Source organism: Cyprinus carpio, chromosome B10, assembly GCF_018340385.1.
Source record: "Cyprinus carpio isolate SPL01 chromosome B10, ASM1834038v1, whole genome shotgun sequence".
NCBI classification, from domain to species: Eukaryota; Metazoa; Chordata; class Actinopteri; order Cypriniformes; family Cyprinidae; genus Cyprinus; species Cyprinus carpio.
In genome coordinates, this window is record NC_056606.1 from 7550219 (window position 1) to 7570708 (window position 20490).

General features: G+C 38.0%; 3 protein-coding genes across 4 annotated transcripts in view; 2 read left to right on the top strand and 1 right to left on the bottom strand.

Moving 5' to 3' along the window:
* The window catches only part of LOC109071181 (solute carrier family 35 member E4-like), a 224911-nt gene that overhangs the window by 43045 nt on the left and 161376 nt on the right, over positions 1–20490 (top strand). The gene's annotated exons all lie outside the window — the stretch shown is intronic.
* Positions 2971–11865, top strand: LOC109052064 (S-adenosylmethionine synthase-like). Its single transcript, XM_042732320.1, has 9 exons — positions 2971–3234; positions 6969–7046; positions 7145–7267; positions 7423–7535; positions 7646–7789; positions 8912–9130; positions 9409–9591; positions 9790–9923; positions 10114–11865. The coding sequence occupies exons 1-9, from the start codon at positions 3144–3146 to the stop codon at positions 10214–10216; spliced, it is 1188 nt and encodes a 395-aa protein (XP_042588254.1). The 5' UTR covers positions 2971–3143; the 3' UTR covers positions 10217–11865.
* sftpba (surfactant protein Ba) overlaps positions 13648–20490 on the bottom strand; it is a 226829-nt gene continuing 219986 nt past the window's right edge. Inside the window, exons 4-12 of the mRNA XM_042732328.1 lie at positions 18773–18895; positions 18532–18645; positions 18370–18450; positions 16799–16982; positions 16521–16663; positions 16354–16434; positions 14812–14922; positions 14629–14690; positions 13648–14353 (exon numbers count right to left, since the gene is read on the bottom strand). Coding sequence (XP_042588262.1) covers positions 14655–14690; positions 14812–14922; positions 16354–16434; positions 16521–16663; positions 16799–16982; positions 18370–18450; positions 18532–18645; positions 18773–18895 — 873 coding nt within the window. The 3' untranslated portion in view covers positions 13648–14353; positions 14629–14654. The remainder of the gene's footprint in view (positions 14354–14628; positions 14691–14811; positions 14923–16353; positions 16435–16520; positions 16664–16798; positions 16983–18369; positions 18451–18531; positions 18646–18772; positions 18896–20490) is intronic.

The window sequence follows — 20490 nt, forward strand, 5'->3', positions numbered from 1 at the left end:
GTTAACAACTGATGTCATAATAAATGGGTCTAGTAGTATATGTGTACACATATGCCAGGTTTGGCACATACTATAAGACCACCATCCCACTTTTTAGAAGTTACACATTAACACCCATCATGCTTTGCTGACGTTTTGTCAAGCCAGCAGGCTCTCCTGAAATAGAGCAAACCTTTGACAGGAGCAGCTGACTGAAGACAACCAATCACATCAGCTCTGCTCATAGCATTTTGTGTCATTATTTGATCTATTAGAGCTGACTGAAGCTAGTGTGAGGTGTGTGGGCAAACACATATAGACTGTGCAAAAATAAACACCTAGAAGACATGTAGGGTGAGTTTAGCCAAAGTCGAACAAATACGTGTCAGGATTGATTCCCTTTAAATAACAAAAGACAATAAAATGTAACTAAACCTGACAGTACATAGACTTCATATCATCAGCATATCATTGCAAAGATCTCTCACGTTTGCATATCTCCCCTTTCTGTATTCTCTGTTCATGTTTTCAACAAAAATCATTTGGCTGGAGAGCAAAGAACACTGAGTTTGTCTATAATCATTGATTTATTGACTTATATTGTTTTGTTTTTTTAAATCAATTCAAAGTCAAATGTTTTCCTGTGGCGTGAATGTCCTCATCTTGAACTGTGAAGTACAGAAATGTGTCAAAATGAATAAAGAGGACACAATGTTATACCCTAAAAATAAAAAAGAAATCCAATTTTCACTCATTTTTGAGTCCTGTGAAGTGACTCACAAAGTCTGGTTTTTTTGGGGTTTTTTTTTAATAATGGTTAGTCTCTCAGGAAACTTTGAAAAGGTTGCTACTCAGGATCATTATCACGCTTGTAGGTTTAGATGAGGGAGAGTTTCAACAAAAAAGATGACTTTTCAGTTTAATTTTTCTCTGAACACTCCATTAATAATCCATTAGTCTGTTATGAGATCTAAGCTCTTAGTCAGAGATTGGAATGAGACTTTGGAAACTCTTCCAGACCTGGAGGCGAATAGACACATTGTGAAAGCAGTGTGATCGTTTCGGAAGTTCAAAAGCCAGAACCAGAGAGCAAAAGTGTTTGGTAATATATTGTGAGGTGTTTGACTCATTCATGATTGACGGCAAACGTTGCGCAATTTGAAGTTCATTTTGAAAGCATCTCCCTCAAGCGAAAACCGTCACCTGGCTGCAACGTGATAATACACAAGAGTTATGTATCCAAAACCTTGCCAGGTGCAAGTTCATGTCATTCCTGTAAATAAGTACACCGAAATTAAGCATACTTCATTCACTTAGAGAAATATTTGATGTAGAGTGGATGAAATTCATTGTTTTGTATGGATGTTTGTTGTTTATTGATTTTTTTGTATGGTTTATTATTAGATGTTGTTGTGTCAGGCCTGCACAAAACTTTTTCATCTGAATTTAGATAAGTTGTTTGTGGTTATCTGTTACATATATAAATATATTACGTATATATAATAATGCCAAAATAAGCCATAGCTTGTTTTGTTCACAAACACTTGCAAATGAATGCTCACCATCAAGGAACATTTTCACTCTTTTCATCATAACGTACCAATTTACAACACAAAAGGCAATAACAACACAGTGTTGTAAGCACTGCTTCCTGATATCAAATACCAAATGGTCTTCTATCTAATGCTTCTACATTACAGTTTTTAATTGTTACAAATTATTTAGAATTATAATTGATTGGAGGTGAGACAACAACATCAACAACAACAACAAAAAAGGTTTAGACCAAACTGAAAATATGGGATTTTTTTAATGTAATTTAAACCTGAGGTAGAATATATACTCTTAAAAAGTTATTTAAGAAATAATTAAATAATTACAAATAAAAATATATAATATATACAAATATTTAAGACAATAATGTTCATAAATCATTTTGCATCATTCAGTTTCACTCAAGTGCTCAGAATGACAAAAAATACTAAATGCGAAAAATGCAAAGAACAACATTTTCGCAAGTGGTCTCCAACTTTTGGACCCCAGTGCATATCTAGATATGAATCGACAAACTCAATGACCTCTGAGTTTCCATGTAAAGCCCACGTCCCCTGTACCTCCTGGCACTCTAAGAAATTACTGCCTACAGATTAGACGGGATAAAAGAGGCCCCATGCTGACTGAAAGTGTGTGTGACACTGCAATAGAAGCACTGAGTGAATGAAAAAGATTATAATCATGCTGGCTGGTTATGCAAAGATTTTATATACTCACATACACACATTCATTCATACATATGTATATTCCACATGCCACCTAGCAACTTCATAATCCCATGCAACACAATCAGATACACACAGATAATAAAGTAAAGTGGAGAGACAGGCTAAGCAGCTCTGCCCACAAGCTTTAATTCACTAACATTTAATACGCTGCAATACAACAATTACTGCTTTGCTCAACCAAGTCCAAAGTGCACCTCCAAGACTGATAGACATTCCTGATGTAAGTTATACATTGTCTAAGGACAACGTGCATTTGACATAAATTCTCCCCTGCAAAACCGCATTACATAATCATCTTACATCACAACTTTTTATATTTGGAAACACATTGACATGATGCACATTATATTGTTCTGCAGTGAACATTAAGCTTTAAAAATTAAGCTAGAGAGAAAACATATATAACACAGATTTTATACTTTAAAGAAACTATGCAATATTTCTATAGAAATTTGAATTTAAAACACAAACCTATAGAGAGGAAAAAGTGTGAAAACTAGTCCCCCTCTTCCCTCTATTTATGGTTTTAAATTGGGTTTTTATTTGTCAATTTGTCTATGTTTTATTTCTAAATGTGTAAATGTAAAATATTGTATACAAAGCAGGGCCTTCTCTGTCCCCTGACCGCTTCACGTCGTAACGCCGTTTCTGATTGGCTGCCGCGAAGACGGCGGGGGCGCGCCCGAGTGACGCTCGAGTTTGGAGTGAAGAGGGAGGGATATAAACTTGAAGACCGGCTCGCCGCCTGATCATTTGAGGTCAAGTCTACACAGCATCACCAGAAACATCTCTAAGACCGACGGTTCAAAAGCAGAGAGACTCTAAAAACACCACGCTATAACCAGCGCGAGAGAGAGAGAAACGCAAAACATTAAATCCAACATGAACGGACAGATGAACGGTTTCCACAACTCCCTGATTGATGAAGACTGCTTTTTGTTCACGTCGGAGTCTGTCGGTGAAGGACACCCTGGTATGTATCGTAACACGATTAACGTTACGTTATAAGATTTTAGTGTCACAAGGTCGCGTGGAAGACAAACACAATCGGGCACGAGATCCCTCAGCTAGCACGTGCTAATAGCTGCCGATAACTATTTTACATTTCTTTACATAAAAACATATGCAATTATAACTTTTTATCATACTCCAATCATGTCGAGGGCAGGAAAATGCGTTATTCTTTAACGTACGCTGACTTGAGGTAAAGTGGGAGGTAACGTTATTTGTCTCTTCGGCCACGCGCGGCGGAGTCACCGGATTTGAGGCCCAAAGCTAATCTCGCGAATGTAGGCCATGAACGCGTTAAGGGCTTATTCATCACTTTATTTTCGTTTTTAGAACTATATACAAATAAAAATATATAAATAAAACTAATAGTCACAATCAAATAGCTTCTAATAATTCAGCTTATTTCTATCTGAAGGCCGTGCGCGCGCGTGTTGTCAGCGGGCTCGCGGAACATGTGTTCATGTGCAATGCGGATACGCTGCGCGTGTTGTTGTTCTGCCGGTTTGTCCGGTGGCGTGTTTTACACGTCAAGACGAGCCTCTAACTTGTTCCAGTCCAAATCATCATTCCCCCTCATTACTTTTATTGGTAGTCTATATTCACTGGCCTATGAGATCAGCGAATATTAATGCCTGCGCGTGTCTGTACGAGCGCGTCATCGCCGCCTGCGCGTGAAAGCGTCGCTTAATGTTTGTCTATGTATTTTGTTCTCTCTATAAGCCGCTGTTTGTTAGACCTTTTTTAGGTCGTCCCGGGGCTGCGACACCCCCTAAACGGGGTGTAAATGTCCTTCTCGCTCAAGTGGCCGCGGGTCGACTATTGCGTCAGCGCACCTCTAGGCCCCAAATATACAATACACGAAAGCAAATGCCTCTAGCTAGCGATTTTAAGCGTCACCGATTTCATTAATTTTAATGGCGTTCACACCACACTCAGGATTTAGTGCAGTTTGCATATTTATTTATTGTTTGTGGTGCTTGTATATACAAACGCGCCTGAGGTAACGTTACGTCTTCGATCACTGCGGCGCGCCTCCGTCTCTGCGGTGATGCAGTAACGTTACGTCAAAAGAGTACGCAGTATTCATAAAACCGGGTGCGAACATTATCCACATGACATAACGTTACTGGATTCGCTCAGGTGTGCATTGATGATTTGTAATTCAGTAATTATAGGACTGCATAAACTGATTCGTCAGATTTTAATAATTGAGAAAATGTCAAAGAACTGTGAAACGGGCAGATAGTGCTGTAGTACCAAGAGTAACATTTGGGTTAAATAAATTGTAGTTTAAAACCATTAGTCGGTCACTTGTCAATAGTTATTACCTCACAGGTCAGAGAACACACTGGTCATTGCAGACATGGCGTGATGTGTTTTTTCAGTAATATGTTTGCTACACACACCTCCATACTTCATCTACGGATGAGAAGTTAGTTCTTTATCCGATTCGGTGTGTGCTTATTTTTCCCTAAGGGATTTATACATTCTTTAGGAGTTATAAGGCATAAAACCAAATAGATACTAGCTGAATCACAATATGACAATCTTTGATTTAAAGCAAAGTATGTGGAAGTTGGACAAAAAGACAAGGGTGCGAGATTAACTACAGTCCCATGAAGTATTTCAAGAGACGTAATTGAAACAGAAATGATGGGGAAATGAAATAAATTTAGACATAAAATCAGAAGTCTGTTCATTGCCACTCACACCTAAATATTTAAGTAATTTGAGAGCAACTTGTACAAACACAGATGGGTGACCTGAATGGAGATGGATCTAGATCGGCGATGAAGTATTTGTTTTCCCAACAAGGTCCATCGCCCAACACAAAATTAATTTGCTGAATGCTTAAACTGTATTTTTAAAAGAAAAAACGGAAACGCTGTGTATGGCGTTTGAGGTAATTTGTGAATTACCACAGACTTATAGTCTGAATAAAACAAATTGCAACTATTACTGTTATTACACTTGTATACAAAACTTAGTATTATGCTTGTTATAGAGTGTGTGACCGTCACAGCTCTACTGATTAGTGGAAGTTTCTTTGTGGAATCATGGGTAATGTAGTTTTTCCACAAGAAATTCCGCTAATAAACTTAAAGAAAAAAAGAAAGCTGAGATAACATGGGCTGATGGATTAAAAAAAAAGCATGCCATCGATTAACTTCCCCATAGCTCACAGTAGAACTATGAATAAAGCTGTTAAAATAAATTTTCATATGGAGAAAATGAACATGACTTGGATTTCTTGCAGAACAACTGTTTCACTATTACGAGATGGTAAGTCAGGGCTCAGTTTTTCGAGGTTGTAAAATGCACTCACATCCTTGTAGAAATCTTAGTTACAAGTCTGACGCTTGTAATTGTGGTGCTTCTGACATGGTGTGAAATCAACATTATTGAAAAGAACATCTGATAGAGCCTCAGGTGTTTACGAGGGAGGGGCTTGCTAGTTCTCGTTCTCTATCATTTGATTGGACAAAGCTGTAATCCAGTACAGGACGAGTCATCAGTGTTTACATTTAGCAGTAAACTAGCATAAAGATGGCATCAAATCTAGTGTGTGTGTGTACTTAAAGCTGCGAAACTTGATTTCATCAGCGTTTTAAAACAGTTTCTCTATCAGATCAGCCGCAATCATGGGGTGACAGTCAAAGAATCTCGTAAAGCAAGTTCAATGACACCAAATGTTTGTGGAAACTGAGGGATGTTACAGTCACAACATCACAAGGGTGCACTTTGTTCCGTGAGATCATATGTTTGCAGTGAGTTGGCCAAGCGTTTGTGGACAGGTCTGCTGTATCATGTTTTTGTCATCTGTGGACTGACACCTGTACACGTGTTGTGACCTTTCCACTCTCGCTCCACTGCCCTCACTGCTGCATCAGTGTGCTTTCTAGTGAGCTCAGCGCAGGTCTAAGTTCAGGGCTGATGGTGTGGGGGAGGGTTAGCAGCCCCGCTGCAGCTGATTAGCTTGGCTTACCTCTGCCCTAAATATAGATGGTTACTCCAGGGCCTGCAGTGGGGTGGCAGTTTGGGCATTCCTGCCTCAGCTAGAGAGGATGTGCTGCAGTGAGCTAATGTACTTCACCTGCTGTATAGAAATATTTAATGGAGGCAACTGAGGCACTAGCAACGTCCTTGTCTATTGTTTTTAAGCAATTTCTTGGCTTGCATGAGACTTGTAAGGTCAATCGTGTAATAATGCTGTTGTCATTTGCTGGAGACATTTTTGTACTTGAAATATTACCTTAAAATAAAATGTACAAAAACCTAAAATTTTGTACAATTATATTTTGTTTCCAAGGCAATTTATTCAGTTGCCAAGGAAATCTTTAATTTAGGTAAAACTAAGTTGCCAGAAACACAAAAATTAAACTTACAAAATAAAATGTAAGTAGAAAATCTAACCATAAAAACTAATTAAAAATATGACACCATTATAGTTTTTAGTAATAAAATATAAAGTCCATTATGTTATAAATATACACATGCATACACACATCTGTTTATGTAAAACTTTTTTTTTTTACAATATAATCCAAGCTTGCCATTTTAACTTGTTTGAGTAGCAAATCCAAAATCCAGGTATGCCCTTGGAGGCGGCTGCATTTATCTTGAGTCTCGTATAACCTGAATTCTTTGCTCTAATTGGCTGATTAAATCGCTACACCTCTCATTCCTCTGTTCCAGATAAGATTTGTGACCAGATCAGTGACGCTGTGTTGGACGCCCACCTCAAACAGGATCCTGATGCCAAAGTAGCATGTGGTGAGTGTCAAATTATGCTTCCCTGCACGCTTTTCTCCATGCTTGCAACTTGAATCTTTTTAGTGTGTGCTCTAACCCCTATCAATCTGTCCTGGCAGAGACGGTTGCCAAGACTGGAATGATCTTACTGGCCGGTGAGATCACCTCTCATGCTGCCGTGGACTATCAGAAGGTTGTCAGGGACACCATCAAGCACATTGGATACGATGACTCTTCCAAAGGTATAGCAACACACAATGTCAGGGGAAAGAGTGCTACTATGCTGCCATAATGCTTGCAGAACTTACGACACTGCAAAATCTGTGGGTTTATGATTTTGTATTAGCTTCTAGTGGGACTTAGGATAGAATTAATCAGCATTTTATTGTGCTTTTAGGGTTTGACTTCAAGACCTGCAATGTGCTTGTGGCTCTTGAGCAGCAGTCACCTGATATTGCTCAAGGGGTTCACCTTGACCGCAGTGAGGAGGATGTTGGAGCTGGAGACCAAGTAAGAGCTAGATAACGACTTACTTTGTTCATATGCCAGGATGTGAATTGTTTTATAAGGAGAATCTAGATCTTATCTTTACTGGATTGACTGAGCTCTTTGCTTTTTAGGGCTTGATGTTTGGTTATGCCACTGATGAGACTGAGGAGTGTATGCCTCTCACTATTGTCCTGGCCCACAAGCTGAATGCTAAAATGGCTGAACTACGCCGCGATGGCACCCTGTCCTGGCTGCGACCTGATTCCAAGACCCAGGTGAGAATGTGGTTGGAAATCAGTAGGAAAATACGATTGATTCTAAAAAGTTTTTTTTTTTAGTGTGTGTTATGTCACCCATAGACTCCTCAATAACGGTTTTGAAGCTCAAAGTGTGCAGAGCGGGCCGTCGCCATCTTGGCAGCGCGTCACTGCGCGACTCTCCCGGAAAATCGAAAATGGTCAAAAAGGCGGGAGCTGGTTGCTGAAGCCACGCCCACCTAGCGCGACGGCATTGTCAGCAGCGGCAATACACCTGTCACTCAAGTGGCCACGCCCTTAATTATGCAGAACTTTAAGGCTTAATATAATTTAAACGGATGAGTTATAAAAAAATTCACCCCCCTCACAGTTGTCACAAAGGGCAAAATTAGCTATATAGACCAAAATAATTTTTTGAACCAGGCTGTAAACATGTTTTTTTTCTGCTGTATAGTTGGGCATTTTAACATGGGGAGTCTATGGGACTGACTCCCTTTTGCAGCAAGCCTCAAGCGGCCAGTCGATGAATTGCAGTTTTAGTCACTTCCTTATTGGCTTCACGAGAGAGAGCGCGAGGTTGCCGCTGGGACGTAGATGATATCCTACAAAGTTTTGGGGTCAGTAAGAGAGGGATAAACTTTTTTTTTTTTTTTTTTTTTTAAATGATAGAATGCAGTAAATTAATCAAAAGTGGAAAGACAATGTTACAAAAGATTTCCATTTGAAATCGACTGTTTACTTTTCTGTTTCTAACTTTCTAAAAATGAACCATCATTTCCAAAAAAGATTGATATGATGTTTCTTGACCAGCATATCAACTTACGAGAATGATTTCTGAAGACCAGAGTAATTATGCTGAAAATTCAGCTTTGCATCACAGAAGTAAATTACATTTTAAAACACATCCACATAGAAAACCATTGTTTTAAACCATAATATTTCACAATATTTTTTTATTCCATTGATGATCAAATAAATGCAGCCTTGGGTGAGCATCAGTGACCTTTCAAAAATATTTAAATCTCAATTATTCCAAACCTTTGAATGGTAGTGTATTACTACTATAGAACTGAGATTTTATGCCTGTATCTTGTACAGATTGTAACCATTCAGCTCAACTTCTGTTGCTTTGTTCTCTAGGTGACTGTCCAGTACAGGCAGGACCGTGGGGCCATGATTCCTGTGCGTGTGCACACCATTGTAGTGTCTGTTCAGCATGATGAAGGAGTGTGTCTGGATGAGATGCGTGATGCTCTGAAGGAGAAGGTGGTGAAAGCTGTGGTGCCCAGCGTCTACCTGGATGATGACACCATCTATCACCTGCAGCCCAGCGGACGCTTTGTCATCGGAGGCCCGCAGGTTTAAACTATAATACTTTCAGTGCAGTTTTTCTTGGGGTTCCTATAGGCATGGAAAAGCGGGAAAAAATGTATTTGATTTTTTTTTTTTTTTTTATTTTTTTTTTTTTTTACTTTTTTCTGATTTTGCGATTATAATCAAAGTAATAGTTGTGGGAACTGACGTGTATGTATTATGAATTATGGGCTATTTGTATTTCTTTTTCCCACTTTTTATTTCCCTGGATGTGTTGGTAGTTCAAACGGTAAGATTCTGAATTCTTCATGCTGTTTTTACAGGGAGATGCTGGTTTGACTGGCCGCAAGATTATCGTGGACACGTATGGAGGCTGGGGCGCTCATGGAGGCGGTGCTTTCTCTGGGAAGGATTACACTAAAGTTGACCGTTCAGCTGCCTATGCTGCCCGCTGGGTGGCCAAGTCTCTGGTGAAGGCTGATCTGTGCAAGCGTGTCCTGGTCCAGGTGAATATTTAGCAGTCTTTCACCATGCAATAGTGAAGGGATTAGGGTTGGGCGATGTCTACAAAATGAGGTTGAGGTTGTGTGTATCACAATGCCGGCTGAACATCGTGATGTTTATCAGCCACTGGCAATGAATCGTCTGTCGGCCCAACCCTAGAAGGGATAAGTAGACTCTTACCAATATACCTGTTTTCTTAGCTGTCCTACGCCATTGGAGTGGCCCACCCCTTGTCCATCTCCATCTTCCACTATGGAACCTCCCAGAGGAGCGAGAAGGAGCTGCTGGAGATCGTGAAGAAAGACTTTGACCTCCGCCCGGGCGTCATCGTCAGGTAAAGTGTGCTCCTCGGGGGCGGCCCAACCACCGCCTCTCGGTTTGATGGTTTCCCAGTCCTCTTTTGCTCCCGCGTTTCCTGAGTTTGGTCTTTTGCACAGTTAACGTTAGAGAGGCTGATTTGAGTTAACTGAACGTCCTTCTTTGTGCGTGGCAATTGTCTTACTCTGTCTCCTGTGCAATTCCAGAGAGCTGGACCTGAAGAAGCCCATCTACCAGCGCACCGCCGCCTATGGCCACTTTGGCCGCGAGTCCTTCCCCTGGGAAGTTCCCAAAAAGCTTAAATACTAAATCTGTAACCCCCCCTCCTTTCCTTGGGCGGTAGGTGTACATTACAGAGAAACCTACTCAACCCGTCGGAGGGGGGAGATGTACCAAAACCCCTCACTCCTAACCTCACACCCGTTCCCAAAGGTAATTCCCCTTCAGTGGCGGTCTCCCCATACAACTCTACCTTCAGTCCCTGTTCTTTGCTGTATTGTTTTCTTAATATCTGTGGATGGTGGCTGTTTTTTTTTTTTTTGTTCTGTTTGACTGTGCGCCCTCTTCTCCCCCCATCTCTCTTGGGCCCTTCCTTCCTTACTTACTTGCTTGAAAGATCAAGTGACGGCACAAATGGGGGTCAAAGGTTGCTCTGTGATGCTATGCATTGCTGGCTGAAGCACTAACCCCTCGACTTTGTTTTACCAACTAAGAGAACCAATGCTTACCATTTTCCAGGTCCACCACTTTATGCGTACCATCGCAAATGGGATCAAAACCTCTCGTGAAATGTCGAAAACCTGTCTTTAGTTGGATCCAACAAGAATGTGTTTAAGTTACATAGTGCAGGGATCGGATTGCGAAATTTTAAGAGACTTTTTACACACGTACTGTCACCACGGTTCTGTCCCGGTCGCCGCAGGCCACGTTGTTTTTATTTCTGACGTGTTACAGAGAAGTCGGAAGCTGCTACCAACTGTGGTGGTTCTGCGAGGCTGGTGACACAACCGTTCCCCCTCGGTCTCGATGGTGATTCCAGATGAAACCTCCTGGTAGCTGTTATGTGATGTTCTACTAGACCACGGCGGAGGCGAAGCACTCCCTCTCTGCTCGTGGCGACAGCGGGCGTAGCTACAGAGAAGCCCTGCTCCCTCGCCAGCGCAGAAGGGCTGCCTCCGCCTCTTGAATCGCTCCATACTTGAAAACTCAACCTAATATTTACTCGGTGATCCTCTTGAGCCTTGGCGTCAGTACAGAAAAGCCTGGAATCTCAAGATGTGACTGCCTTTATTAATTTTTGTATGTGAAAGGAATCGTTTTTAAAGACAGTGAATATTTGTTTTCATTTGCTTGAACACCGTAGTCGTGGTGTATGTCCCGCGTGCCGGCTCTGTGGTCTTCCCTTGGTGTCCTACAGAAAGCTTTGGGCTCTTGCCATAGGCTGGCGCTGGTAGCTGTGACCATTGTTACTTTTTTTTAATTTTTTTATTTTTTATTTTGAAGGCAGGTAGATGAGACTGTCCATACACACTCACGCACACGTTTTACGTTCAGGACTCCCGGCGCTCCAGCAGACAGAAGCGAGTCTGGTCGGTGTTGTACAGAGAAACCGGCTTTGTTTACATGCTCTCTCTGTTGGGTGCATTTGGGTTGTGGTCTTCAATATAATGCTCATCGTCTGTTTTTATTTCGTACAATACATTTTGTTTTAATTCCAGAGATTGGTGCATCAGACTGGTTACTGAATGAGTAGAAGTGCCTTTTTCTATTTTCTTTTCCTTTGTCACTCTTCTTCCTCTTCTCGCCTTCCCCCTTTGTTCACCTGCTCTCCTTTCCCCTGAGTGTCCTCTCGTGATACGTGTGAATCCACAGCAAACTCCTGAATTCCCTTCCTTTCAATGCTCCGTGATGGTTCTGTCCCCTATATAAGTGAAATTAATAAAAATACTGACCCTTAAGACTCTTGTTTTATGGTATTTCACTTTTCTGTCCGATTCATTATTTTTATTTTTTTCCTCTTTCCCTTCTTGAAACATTTACAGCCCTTTCCGTGGTTGAGGTACAAAATCGGGCTTTCAATGTACAGTATGCGTCGTTTTAAAGGTGTTTAAACCTTTTTATGCTTGGAACAAACTCATACAAAAATACAGTAATCTTGTGAAATACTGCAACTTAAAGTAACCTTTATTTGAATATATTTTTTAAATATTAATTTATTTCTGTGATGGTAAAGGTGAATTTTCAGCATCATTACTCTAGTCTTCAGTGTCACATGATCGTTTAGAAATCATTCTAATATGCTGATTTGATGCTTTAACATTATCAATGTTGAAAGCAGTTTTTGGTGCTTAATTTGTGTGTTTTTTTTTTTTTTTTTTTTTTTTTTTTCCTGGATTCTTGGGATAGAAAGTCTTTTGTAACATAAATATATTTTCTGTTAATTTTAATTCATTTAATGCCTCCTTGCTGAATAAAAGATCTTACACAAAATGTAGAAATTTACTAACCCCAAACTTTTGAACAATAACGATCGTGATGGATTATTGAAATTTGTGGAGCACATTTCTATAAATCCATACATGTAGTCTTGAAACTCAAAGGTCACATGGTTTAAAAATAGCATGTTACTGGATACTTTAGGGGCTTCACTTCATTTCCATCAATATTCTCATGCCTTTTTTTTTTTTTCTCCATCTGAAAGATAAGTAGAAAAAAAAATCAATTTACTATATATGACCTATTTACGACTACTTTTTTTTTTTTTTTTTTTTTTTTTTTAACCTCAGGAAGGTTGAACTAAGTATTTTAACCTAAAACAGGTTAAAATGAACATGAATGCTTAGAAATATGGGGTAAAAGTTGCCTTGCAAGTGTCAAACCATTGCAAATTAATGACAGAACTCTGAAAAAAGATGGAAATCCAGTGTAAAAGTGAACGAACAACACCAGAGTTCCATATTTGGTGATCCTCTAATATCTAGGTATGTGTATTTTAGGATGAGTGGATTGAGCAGTGCAGCCTCATTCCTTGGAGAACTACTGCTTAAAGTTAAACCAACTTTAACCAGACATTAAGGCAAATTTGAAGTCACCTTTGCAGTGACAAACCACAAAGCCAGTGTCATTCTACATCACTCATTAAATATCAGTGTCGCACAAATGTGCAAACCTCACCCCTGTGATTGTATAAACTGTTGATATGATATACTGCTCTGACCGAAAAGCCTGAGTAATTTTCAAAGGTGATCCCATCATTAGTGATCAAATTTTCATTAGTAATCCCATCATTCCAGTCTCTCAGTGGTGTTCAGGTAAGGAAACCATTATTTGATAGTGAGCTTTTGCTAAGGGTGAAATACCATAGGTTAGAAGACAATAAAGGGCCTGCCCATGTAACACCAATACTGTTCACAGTTGAAAGTAGTTTGTTTATTAATTCAAACATAAAGCGACTGTTTTACAGTAATGAAATAATAAAAGAGGGAAGTATATAGTGAGACAATGCCATAAGATGGTTAAATCAACATGTCTGCAAATAAAGCATGAGAACAAAGCTACATGAGATTTTCAAGAGCGGTTTTCAAAAGCCAGAGCCAAAATGGATTCATTGCAGTCTAGAACAAAAGGTTATTTTGTATCTATATGTTGATACATTGTAAAACATTTTCAGGATGTGAGAAAAATACTCTTGTCTCTTTACTAGTGACTCGCATTAAGCATCAAGAAATATTGAGTCAACCTTTTTACAGTTTATAGGCCTTGACAGTGTCAAGTGAACTAAACATTTAGTATGCCCTACAATAACTTACCATATTAATAGTTTCAGATCAAATACTATAGTGACGTACTATAGTTTTTTATGATAGTGGTGTCTTATACAAAGTGTAGGACCAATAATTGTAGTCAATACAATATTTTAACCAAAACTATGGTTACTACAGAAAATATATGCACAATACAGGGAGTATACTGAACATCCTCTAATGAACACAAAAATGTGCTGTTTTAGTTTAAAAATGTATATTATCGCTGATCAAATGTTTATGCACCCCCAATGTAATGATTCATATGCAAGATAATATTGTAAATGACCTTTGAATTGACCTCACTGATGGCTCGTGCAAACCACTGAAAAGACTGATAAAGTATCGTGAGATCAATGATGTTGCTTGAGCAACTATTTCTTTTTATTAAAATAATAGCTGCCCCAGAAAACTTGTTTTTATATGAGTTTGTTCTATTTTATCTTGTTTGCTGAAGATATTAGCCAAGCCTATGAATTTGTTAGCCTCAATTTCAACTCGAAAAGCAAATATAACCATGAAAATCCAGGAGAGGAAGAAAAATGCTGTGATGTTGGTCCAGTAGGCCCATCAGCTTTTCATATAGGCTACATTGTTAATGCTGAGACACTGTTGCAACGCACACAAATAACCTTTGACTCCGCTGTTGGAAGAAAACACAAAAAACAGTTTCAACACTCAAATCAAAAACCGATCAATAAGTCCATACATACTGCATTTTTGTGTTCAGATGGTAACGTTGACCCCAGAAGTTCATTTATATTTAATATGATAAGGCACACTGAGCATACTAGGTGTAATAACTCAAGGAAGGAACAGTAAGTTATCCAATGGGTCAGAATTATGTTCAGTAATTAAAGGAATTTATTAATTTATTAGCAATTGATTAACATTTGGCAAACTATACATCGACATTACCATGTATAATAGACGGCTGTAACAGATTACTCCCACATGTTCTTCTGGCAGAATGAAACTACCTGTAAGAGTGAAATAAATGTATGCATAAAATTACATGTACAACATCCAGAACTAAAGGTGATTAGAATACTAGAATGTGCATGAACATTTATACGGCGTAAGGCTTTTTGGTGCACTTACCCCACAGTCAACAGCAGTCTGGAGGTCTCTGCAGCTGTAGATTGGTCCGAGACTACAGGGGTCAGCAGCAATGACAGGCTCCTTCTCAACAGAAATGCACCAATTTGCCTTCTATAGGGTTCGGAAAACATAAAAAAATACCTCATTTCAACATTTCAAACTATTAAAGGAATAGTTCACCCAAAAATTAAAATCACTGCTTGATTTATTCACCCTCAAGCCATCCTAGGTGTATGACTTTCTTCTTTCAGACGAATACAATCAGAGTTTTATTATGGCAGTGAAAGGTGGTGGAGATTTTGAAGCCCAAAAAGTGCATCCATTCTTCATAAAAAATGCTCCACATGGCTCTGGGGGGTTAATAAAGGCCTCGATGTGTTTGTGTATGGAAAATATACATATTTAAACCTTTATCAGTTGTAATCTATAGCTTACGCTAACTGTCATAAGCACATTTGCTAGAGAGTAGCGTTCCAGCGGATGACGTAGGCAAGGCATAAACTCCAGTGACAAAATGCTAGTCTCCCAAGAACCAAGTTTTGTTTACAGCAAATAAAAACCAATCTCCTCTTGGTTAAAATCGTAATCCTCCAACATTTTTCTTTACATATCCTCGTTTTGTACTTCTAATTCGTGACGGGTGTTTTGTTTTGCTCTTTCCGCTGCACCTCTGCGTTTATCACTTCTCACTGGAGCCTACACGCTACGCCTTCAACCTACAAACACATCGATTCACTTCAGAACCCCCCGGAGCCATGTGAAGTACTTTTTTTAATGATGGATGGATGCACTTTTATGGGCTTCAAAATCTCGACCAACATTATAAAGCTTGGAAGAGTCAGGACATTTTATAACGCATGATTATATTCATTTATTATCATTCAGGGTGCTTCACAGAAGTGTTTTATGGATTATATTCAGTGATTATATTCATTTTTGAGTGAACTATCCCTTTAAGCACATTCAACCAAAACATTTTTGTTAGAAATGCAAATCAAGTAATGTTGTATTTTAAGGTGAAAGGTTTTTTTTTTTTTTTTTTGTCAAGTCATCTGAATGGTGTACACTCATGATATGAAGACTATAGGCTACTCATAATAGTATTCTATAAAAGTGTTTTAATTATACATGTCAGTGTATTACGGCAAGTTGATGACGTGACCTGTTTCACTAAAGGTGATATGCTAGAAACTAAGTGTTGTTTGGTGATACGAAGAGCAAAAATAGTAAGTGAAACTTACTTAATATCATGCCTTAACAGCGGAGACAATGAGATAATCGAGAGAAACCTTAACCCTAAATTTCACATGGGATTCAATTTGGTCAAGCAAATTCACCAAGCTGACCAACAATGCCTGGAAACCTGCTTGGTTTGAAAGTGGCTTCTGGTTGAGCTGTGCTTCATAAACTGCTACACAATGGAAAATGGAGAACAGGCCTTTTTTATGTATCTATTGTGGATTTCACCTGCAAAAAAATCACTGAACAATGGTAAATGTGACTGCACTTTTAAAGAAGCTGTAAAATTCTAGTAGTTTCTACCTTGCAATTGTCCAGCGCCCCCTGCTGTTTGCTCAGAAATACACTGAGCTGCTTCCCATGACGCTGCACAAAAGTCTCACACTAAATGAGATAAAGAATTTATAGTAAACTTACAAATTAAGTGCATTTAAAAGTCAGTCATTTAAAGGAGCAGACTGATGTCTAACCTTTGGCATGGCACTGGGGTGCAGCTGGCAGACAGTGTTCAGGAATGAAGCAGCCTGGAGCTCGGTGGCATTGGAGCCCAGATGCAAACGAGTCAAAACTGCCAATGTAAGGCAGGAATCACAATCAGAAAGCACCTCGGCCGCTGTTAAATAAAGAGAAAGGGATGAAGAAACAGAATGGGAGGTATATTGTTCACAGGGATAAAACAAAAATATAACAGTACTGTTAATTCAAAGAAAAAAAAGAAAAAATTAGAAGCCAAAGTCTGGACTCGAACCTTTGACGGGATGCTCCTGTATTTCACAAAGATGAAGCAGAGTGCATATGAAGTTAGGTGAAGTATTGTTCAGTAGCATGTCAACCAACAGCTGGACGTATTTTTCAACCATCTTATTGCACTGTGGCTGAAACAGAGGAGGAAACTCTCTGCACAAACTCTCCAGCAGGACAGTTATGATGCTCTGTAAAGTACAAAAATGACAAAACACTGGGAGTCAAGGTTTTTTCCAATTAAATATGAGGGACTCCAACTCTTTGTGACTCCAACTCTTTGTATGTTACAGTATGCAAATATGAAATATTCAGATGATCTGCTACCTTTGAAAAAGTGTAGCAGTGTATAAGAAGCACTATGTGTGATGTACAGTATCCCACACTACAGTGTGCTTGATTTGGCCTTTTATTTCCATTGTGGAGAAAATCAAACATTATTACAGCATCTGTTTTGACTCATCATTTAATCAGACTACCAAAACATAAAAGATTTTTAAACAAAATTTAATTAATGCAAAATAATTTCATTTATTTAGAAGATGATTTGTGTGACAACGAACAATGTAGCATACTTTGAAACATTTATATATGCTTTTAGGTTAATAGTTAAATGAAATCCTTGGTGAAAAAGTACACTTTAACACTTTTAAAAAGAGTAGTTATTATGGAAATAATATCCTTTGAAAGAATATACTTAAGTGCAGTGTTGAACATTGTCACCTGTTTCAACAAGTTTAGCTGCTGCCTTAAATTAAGTATTCTTCGACTTGGTTGTATGAGTCATTTCAACTTCAGAAAATGAACTGAATATTAAAAAGTGTTGAGTTATGAGTTTTGATGAGTTAATGTAAAAATACGGGCATGACTTACTGATCACATATATTTTTTTCAAGTTTGTGAGCTGAATGTAATGATTTTGGGTACTTAACTGAATGTTAATTGCAATTACATGGAAATGTATTAGCCTATAGTTTAAATTCATATTAAATGCTGAACTTCAAAGTTCTCTTTTTATCCACTTAAGTATAGGACTTAAGTACATTTTTATATGTAATTGCATAATTATTTCTATTATAATAATATTTATTTTAACCATTTAAATATGGTTAAAATGTACTGCTGAAAGAACTGACAAGCACAGTAAACTAAAATATACTTTACTGTCATTACTACAAACTTGTATGTCATGTACAGTATTTAAATGTATTTGTAATTTCACATTCGTCATGATTAAGTTGCAATTTTATATATATAAACATTAAATGTACTATCAAAACAAAACATCAAAATAAGTGTACTTCAAAGTATGACAAAAGACTGTTAAAATAATTATTTAAAATGTACATTAAAGTAAAACATTTAATCTGGTATTACCAAAAAGTCCACTTTTTTAAAAGTGTACTTAAGTGTGTTAAGAAACAGTCATGAAAGTGCATTCTAAGTACACTTAAGTCACCTTTTATTTTATTGGTACTATATTATCTTTTAAAATGATTTTTTTAAAAAGTGCACATTCGATACAACTAAGCAGACTTGTTTTTCTGAACTCAGCCTGTATGTATTGTGATTTTTCACCTGAGTCCTCTCTCTGGGAAACAGATACTCAAGTGTGCTCACAATGTATGTGCAAACAGAGCACTGCATGGACGTCTCCATCTGTGTTAGAGAGCAGAGAAACCTAGTCAGCTGTGCAGAACATACAAACAATAGCTTTAAAATCACTTCCTCAAATGTTACCTTCATAGTTGGCACTGGTAGAGTTTTTGACATGTGATTAAGCAACATATCTCTAATCCTGTCAATGTCACGTCCTCCACACAATCCAAGAAATGTACAGATGTCATTGGGTTGCTGAAGTGACAGGTTGAAAGGATTAGCAGTAAAATAAACAGCAGTGGTTCTCAACCAAATACGAATCGAAATAATACAATGTCCTATAAATCAAATGCATGTTTTAATCTAACGATATATACTGTACCATCATGCTGGTAATGAAGGTGATGGCAAAAGGAAGCATCTTTTCCACCTCAGTGTGGCAGATTTTAGAGATTTGGGCAGGCAACTCATCACACAGTTGCTCAAGAGAGGCAGCTAATTTGGCCTAAAAACAGATGTTTGATTGCATTGAAATCACATAACAAAATTGATTTAAAGTGGCTCCAAAAATGATTTGGACATATTATTACCAAAGTTAGTACAAGAGCATTATTTTTATGCAAAACAATTCCTAAAAACCATAAAACTAATAATTTATACAGATACTAGCTGTTTAACATAAAGGTTTATGTGGAGCCCGGTCTCATGAAAATGCATATAAATAGTATGCCGAATAAAAACAGAAAATTGTGGTATTGATATGTAAAAATAGACTTTGGCGTGCATATAATACACAGTTTTCACATGCATATGATACGAAATTGCATACGATACGCAGTTTCATATGCACGGTGGTGGTTGAGGAGATTCCCCTCTTCTATGTAAAGTGCACAGAAAAGCACTATATAAATGTAAGGAATTATATTATTATTTTCATGTACATATGATACGCATCTACCACACAACCCTAATCCTACCCATTGCATATCATATGCACGCTAAAGTCAATTTTTCCAAATCGAAACATAAACTCGTACTATTGATACACACTTTTATGAGATCGGGTTGGAAATGTGATGAACTACATCTGTGTTACTATGCTAGGATAACTCTGTAAGGTAAAAGGGAGATAGGCTACATCAAATGTTAAAAAAAAAAAAAAGCCTTGACACCATTGGTTGACATTCATCGCAACAATATTCTGAGAAAATCTTGTGCAGTATGTGTTTACAGATGCCAGGTGGTTTCATATTTTCTGTCTGTTTAATGCCTAGGTGTATCTTAAAGGGATTTATAGGTTCAGTACAGGTAAAGCTCAATGAACAGCATTTGTGGCATGATGTTGATAACTGCAAAAAATATATATAGTTGAGCGTGCCCCTCCTTTTCTTAAAAAAAGTACAAAATCTGGGTTACAAAGAGGCACCTACAATGCAAGTGAATGATTTCAATTCATAAATGTTGAAAAAATTAAAATCACATATCAGTAAAACAGTTAGGTTTCCTCTTGAGATTACATTGAAAAAAATTGCTTATGTTCTTTTTCTGTGTGGTTTTACAACTTCAGGCCATGACAACACAACGACCGTAAATATGCCGAGAACAGCTTAAGTTTAAGAAACAGAAGTTTAACATAAGAATTAGTTTTTACAAAAATTATATTTAACATTTATATTAAACTGCTTTTAAATTGTAAGTTCCTTTACATAACTTGTGTTGTGTAGTGTTGTCCAAGAGTTTAAAACAGAATATTCCTTTAAGAAGATAAAGCATTATGTTTAGTCATTGTACATTGCACATAAATCTCACTGTAGGTATGGTAGATGTGTTAGTATAGAGTCTGTGAAGGACCATATCTGTGGATGGTAAAGTGGCTTGGTGAGAAACACACACCAAATTCATCAGGTTCATGAGTGAGAAGTTCAAAAAGTGACACCATGAAAAGATTCGAAACAATACACTTCTGCTTTTCAACACAACTTCCTTACATCTTTGAAATCTTCTTTGAGACATGATAAAAATCATGCAAATCAAGTTGGAATCATGTTTACACTCAAAGGTTTTGGTGGTTTGAATTCACTAATGAATGCTGATTTTCGG